This window comes from Ipomoea triloba, chromosome 14, assembly GCF_003576645.1.
Source record: "Ipomoea triloba cultivar NCNSP0323 chromosome 14, ASM357664v1".
Taxonomy (NCBI): domain Eukaryota; kingdom Viridiplantae; phylum Streptophyta; class Magnoliopsida; order Solanales; family Convolvulaceae; genus Ipomoea; species Ipomoea triloba.
In genome coordinates, this window is record NC_044929.1 from 4283168 (window position 1) to 4288755 (window position 5588).

The following is a 5588-nucleotide window of genomic DNA, read 5'->3' on the forward strand; positions in this document are numbered from 1 at the left end:
TTTTTTTTTTTTTTTTTTTTTTTGGTTATAGGCATAAAATGGAGGCAGCAAACCAAAACTAAGGAGGGTGTCAGACTTCTAGTTTCATGTGATATGCCCACATATGATAACTTTTAGAAAATAAAAAATAAAAATGTTAAACCCTAAACTCTAATAAACGCTAAACCCACACTAGGGCCATTTGTATATATTTTGAGAATCAATGAAAGTTGATTAAAAAAAAAAAAAAAAACTAAACAGAAACCTAAAATCGTAAAATCTTGAATTCCTAAACCTTAGCCGTAACCCTAAACCTTACAACCTAAATCCTAAACCCTTCCCTAAAACCCTAAACCCTTTCTTAAAACCCAAAACCATAAAGCATAAACCCTAAAACCTTAAACCCACCCTAAACCCTAAAACTCTAAATTTATACCCAACACTAACCGTAAACCCTAAATCCCTAAACTTAAACCCAACACTAATTTTAAACCCTAAACTTTAAACTTTAAACTTATCCTAACTCTAAACCCTAAACCCTAAAACCCTAACACTAACACTAAATCCCTAAACCAACACTAACCCTAAACCCTAAACCCTAAATCCAACACTAACCCGAAACCCTTTCCTAAAACCTAAAACCAAACCTTTCCTAAAACCCTAAATCCAACACTGACCCTAAACCCTTCCCTAAAACCCTAAACCTTAGCTAAACCATTTCTTAAAACCCTAAACCCAACACTAACCCTAAACCATTTCTTAAAACCCTAAACCCAACACTAACCCTAAACCATTTTCTAAAACCTTAAACCCAACACTAACCCTAAAAACTTAAGCCATAAAGCCTAAACCCTCAAACTCTAAAACCCCCACCTAAACCCTAAAAACCTAAGCCATACCCTAAAACCCTAAACACTAAAACCTAAAACCCTTAAATTAAACCCAAAACCCCTAAATCCTAAAACTACCCCTAAACCCTAAACCCAAAAACCCCAACCCTTAAAACCAACACTAACCCTATACTAATCCTAAACCCTAAAAACCTAAACCATAAACAATATAAACAATATAATAAACCCTAAACTACAAAGCCTGAACCCTAAAAACCTAAGCCATACCCTAAAACCCTAAACACTAAAACACTAAATCCTAAAACCCTTAAATTAAACCCAAAACCCCTAAATCCTAAAACTACCCCTAAACCTAAACCCCAACCCTTAAAACCAACACTAACCCTATACCAATCCTAAACCCCAACCCTTAAAACCAACACGTACTAACCCTATACCAATCCTAAACCCTAAAAACCTAAACCATAAACAATATAAATAATAAACTCTAAACTACAAAGCCTAAACCCTAAAAACCTAAGCCATACCCTAAAACCCTAAACACAATAACACTACAACCTAAAACTCTTAAATTAAACCCAAAACCCCTAAATCCTAAAACTACCTCTAAATCCTAAACCCTAAAACCCCAACCCTTAAAACCAACACTAACCCTATACCAATCCTAAACCCTAAAAACCTAAACCATAAACAATAAACCCTAAACTGACTCGTTATTTCGTTCCTTTTAACGGCGTCTTGTGAGGCTTTAGCTATATTTTTCCTCGTAATAGCTAAGTCAGTCTCGCTTATCCCTCGGAAGTGATGCTAAGTAAACAATGAGATGGCTACGACGTCTTGTGCGGCTTTAGCTATATTTTCCCTCGTAATAGCTAAGTCAGTCTCGCTTGTCCCTCGGAAGTGATGCTAAGTAAACAATGAACTTGTAGTGAACTTATATTTCTTGAAGAATTCTTGGATGGTTAGATTGTTACAAATGAGCTCCTTGGATTGCTACGACTATGATTTATTTTCTAGAATCCTCCAAAACTCTTTATACACACGATGAATGGTGAGGCTGGATTCTATAATGTTCTAGAATATTATATTCTATGTATCTCGCAAATCTCGAAAATGCCTAGCCCTAGTTGTGTGGTCTGACCAGGCTTGCGACTGGCCAATAGTAGCTAATCCTATTAGGGTACAAATTGTGTTTGGTTGCTGCTGGTTAGTTGATAATGATTTTGATGAGGCCTGTGTGCCATGTCATATGGACATATTAGTCTTGGCCTGCGTGTCATGTTCTTATTATAGACGTGTGTAATCTTTTTCATGATAGTTTTTTCCTTGCCAAATGATGGGAGCTTGTGTCCCTTAACCTAGTAGGGTTGAAATATATTTTTTAAAATCCTTTTGAATTTTTATTTTTTGATTCTCGTTCATATAATTATACCAAACATATATCCATTTACATATTTACTTTTATTAAAATTATTACTAGTTAAAATACGTGCAATGTACAATTAAATTAATGTCCAATATAAAAATTAAAATAAGTAAATAATTAATATAATTTTTAAATAAGAAAGTTAATTAATATAAAATCAAATTGATTATATAAAAGTTAATATTTTCAACTTGTAATAAAAATAATACTCCATAGTATAGTCTATATATATGAGTACTATTGTAGATAGTTATAATTGAACATAAAATTCATGTCCTAACAGTTTTCATATTAAAACAAATTAATTCTTCTTAATGTTGACAATTGATGAATTGTTAAAAACTTAACTTATTTTTTGTTAGAAGTAACATTATTATAAAATGCTTACTGATGTTGTTGAATAGTACTTAAAGAATTATGTAGTATAGTTACCTAGTGTAAATTGAAACTTCAATTGTTGTTACATGTGAATTAGTTATCTTGCAAACTCTTACTGAAAATTTAAACTATTATTTTTTTTTATACAAAATCCATTAGATAATGAAATTTTTACATTTAAATTCTTAAAGTAAAGATAAATTTTGTCCCAGAAATAGTAGATTAACTTGTAATAAAATGTACATTTTAATTAAAGCAGTATAACTTCAAGGCCAATAAACTGCTCCACTAGTCGAATTTGTAATCTTAAGTTGTAATAAAATGTACATTTTAATTAAAGCAGTATAACTTCAAGGCCAATAAATTGCTCCACTAGTCGAATTTGTAATCTTACAAGTTATGGTTATTTGTAATTTTTTAAATTAATATAGTGATTTTTTTGATTGGTATTTAACTATTTACTATTGCCGGGCTATACAAATTCCAAGTCAAAAGCCACTGGTGTTCTACGACTGCGGTGAAACCGCTGTGAACAGTGATGGACGACGATGAACGTAAGGACTGCCTACAGGAATTGCCGGATAATACGCATAGGGTCAGGAATAGGATTGCGAGGGCCAAGGACATACCGTGCCGTGAATCCAGCAAAAGTCTGACCGATGGTGGTGAGGAGGTGAGACACATAATCAAGCGCTTCATCCAGAGTAAACTGGAAAGGAGGCAACGTTTACGTGATCAACTCCGAAAGGTGATTTCTTATTAGTTTAACTTTTTAGATTGAGTAACGTGATAGGTTAACTTTAAACTTACAACATTGATTCATTATTCTGGGTTTGGAACTATATGGAATTGCAAAACCCTACTTAGAAGTGAATGTGCCTATTCAGTTAATAGGTTAATTAGTTTTTACTCGAGTTCTCTTGATGAATATATAAGCACGACGTGCTGTGAACAATTATTATCAAAATGCAGTAACATGGTTATTGCAATGACTGTGGGAAGCTGTGATTTAGGATAATATGGTTGGTTTTGATTTTTTTTTTTTTTGTTCAAGTTGTGCAAAATCTGGATGACCCACATCTGTGGTTGATTGACTTTGATCTAATTGTGAGACTAATGGTTCGGTTGCATTTGATAACTATGCAAAGAACATAGATCAATAATGTGAATGACAACAAATGAATATTTTAACAGATCACTGAAATAAATGCGTCCCTGACATTCTTTCAGTTGCATAATTTTCTGCCAACTCATATTCTTTGCTCTGAAGAGTTTAAACAGATAACATATGCTTTAAGCTGGTTGTTGTTAAACAGATAACATATTTTATCTTGTTAAAATGTTTGAAGCTGGTTGTTGTTAAACAGATAACATATTTTATCTTGTTGCGGACTGCCGGACTTAGAGATTGATCATAGCAATATAGCATAGTTGTACTACTACTATACTATCATTGATTTCACACTTGTTATAATCTAAGAGTGGGACCTGATTGTTAGAAAGGACTAGTGAATATGAAATCCTCCTGAAGCCACTCACACTCTATCAAAGTGATAGTCAATTTCCGAGTGCTTCATATGTGCACTAAATATAGAATTCTAACCTTAGGTAGATAGCCTTGACATTGTCACAATGTGAGAGTGGTGCATCCCATAAAGGGCTATGTAGTAATACTGCATCTAAGTGACCTTGATCCAGGATTGCGCCACAGCCGTATATTCTGCTTTTGTACTCGAGCGAGGCATGGTGTGCCATTTCTTAGAACTACGATAAATAAGATTCGGCCCAAAAAGCACAGCATAGCAGGGCTGGAGCATCTAGTGTCTTACCTATTTCATTTTCTTCTTTTCCCCCTAGCACCCAAGGTTTTGCTGGTTGAAAGATGCTATAAAAAATCCTGTTGATAAATAACACTTATCTAATTGCTTCTCTCTCCTTTTTTTTTTGTTAAGTAGATTTGTCTCACTTGCAGATGTACATTATGCATTTAAATACGGCATTGCAATTGAAGAACATGTTCTTTGTCCACTACATTACATTAAAGTTTCATAGTTCTTTTTTTGTACTAAGAAAACACCTGTTGGTGAATTTTATGAACATTTCGCCAACAGAAGTAGCAAGATTTTTCGGTAGTGGTAGATGTGCTTTGAGTGCTAACCTAAAAGTAATTTTAGCATGAGTAAGTCATCTTCACCTATTTACTTTTACAATATACACTGAATATGAATTCTATTACTCATGCTCATTTTTAGCCATTAACTTTTATTTCTTCTACAGGAAGTTGATAAACAAGAAGGGCATGACCACATTGGGGCAGGTGAAGTTCATATTACTTCTATAAATATGTTGTATTATCTTTTCTGCTTTAATATATATGTCAGGATTGTGTGTCCGTAGGTATGCGTGCATATATTTTGTATGCATAATTGCATTGTGTTGTAATTATTATCTCCATCATCATGCAAGTTCCATCACATCTTTGATCACTGTGAATGGAAAAATTCAGCACTGGTTTGCTTAACAGAGCCTCCTCCTCTGTCCATATCCAGATGACCTTTACTACAATCAATAAGAACTAGTTTGTGTTTGTGCTGCCAATGTTGGCTTTTCTATGGCTGTGATGAAGATTTAAACATTGATGGTTGTTGCAGAATTTTGATCTTGCCATTTTTCTTAAGAATTGTGTTTGAATCGTTTTTAAGCATTGATCAGGATTATATATGCCAGTTTTCCAAGGCTCGACTTGGATTGACTTGCTTTCTTGTAACCTATCTTGTTTTATTGTTTTTGCTTCATTTGTGATTTACAATTTTACCTCTCAGATTTTTTTTTTTCCAGTATCTTTTGCTTACTGTTAGGGAAGCTGCATAGAAAGAAAACGATTTATTGCAGACTATTGGATTTCATTGGGTTCTTGAAATATGTAATATGCAAAAAAAAAAAAAAAAAAAAAA

The 5588-nt window shown here is 33.4% G+C and overlaps 1 protein-coding gene and 1 long non-coding RNA gene across 4 annotated transcripts in view; both read left to right on the forward strand.

The window, feature by feature from the left end:
• LOC116003782 overlaps window positions 1-237 on the forward strand; it is a 1361-nt gene extending 1124 nt beyond the window's left edge. Inside the window, exon 2 of the long non-coding RNA XR_004094705.1 lies at window positions 32-237. This is a non-coding gene — a long non-coding RNA (uncharacterized LOC116003782). The remainder of the gene's footprint in view (window positions 1-31) is intronic.
• A 2892-nt stretch (window positions 238-3129) lies between these two features.
• LOC116004657 overlaps window positions 3130-5588 on the forward strand; it is a 9517-nt gene continuing 7058 nt past the window's right edge. For 2 of the 3 annotated variants that reach the window (XR_004094833.1, XM_031244790.1), the window contains exons 1-2: window positions 3130-3382; window positions 4912-4951. Coding sequence is in view for 1 of the 3 variants with exons in the window: in XM_031244790.1 (XP_031100650.1) it covers window positions 3173-3382; window positions 4912-4951 (250 nt within the window). In the remaining 2 variants the exon portion in view is untranslated. The remainder of the gene's footprint in view (window positions 3383-4911; window positions 4952-5588) is intronic. The other variant, XM_031244791.1, reaches the window with a different exon arrangement.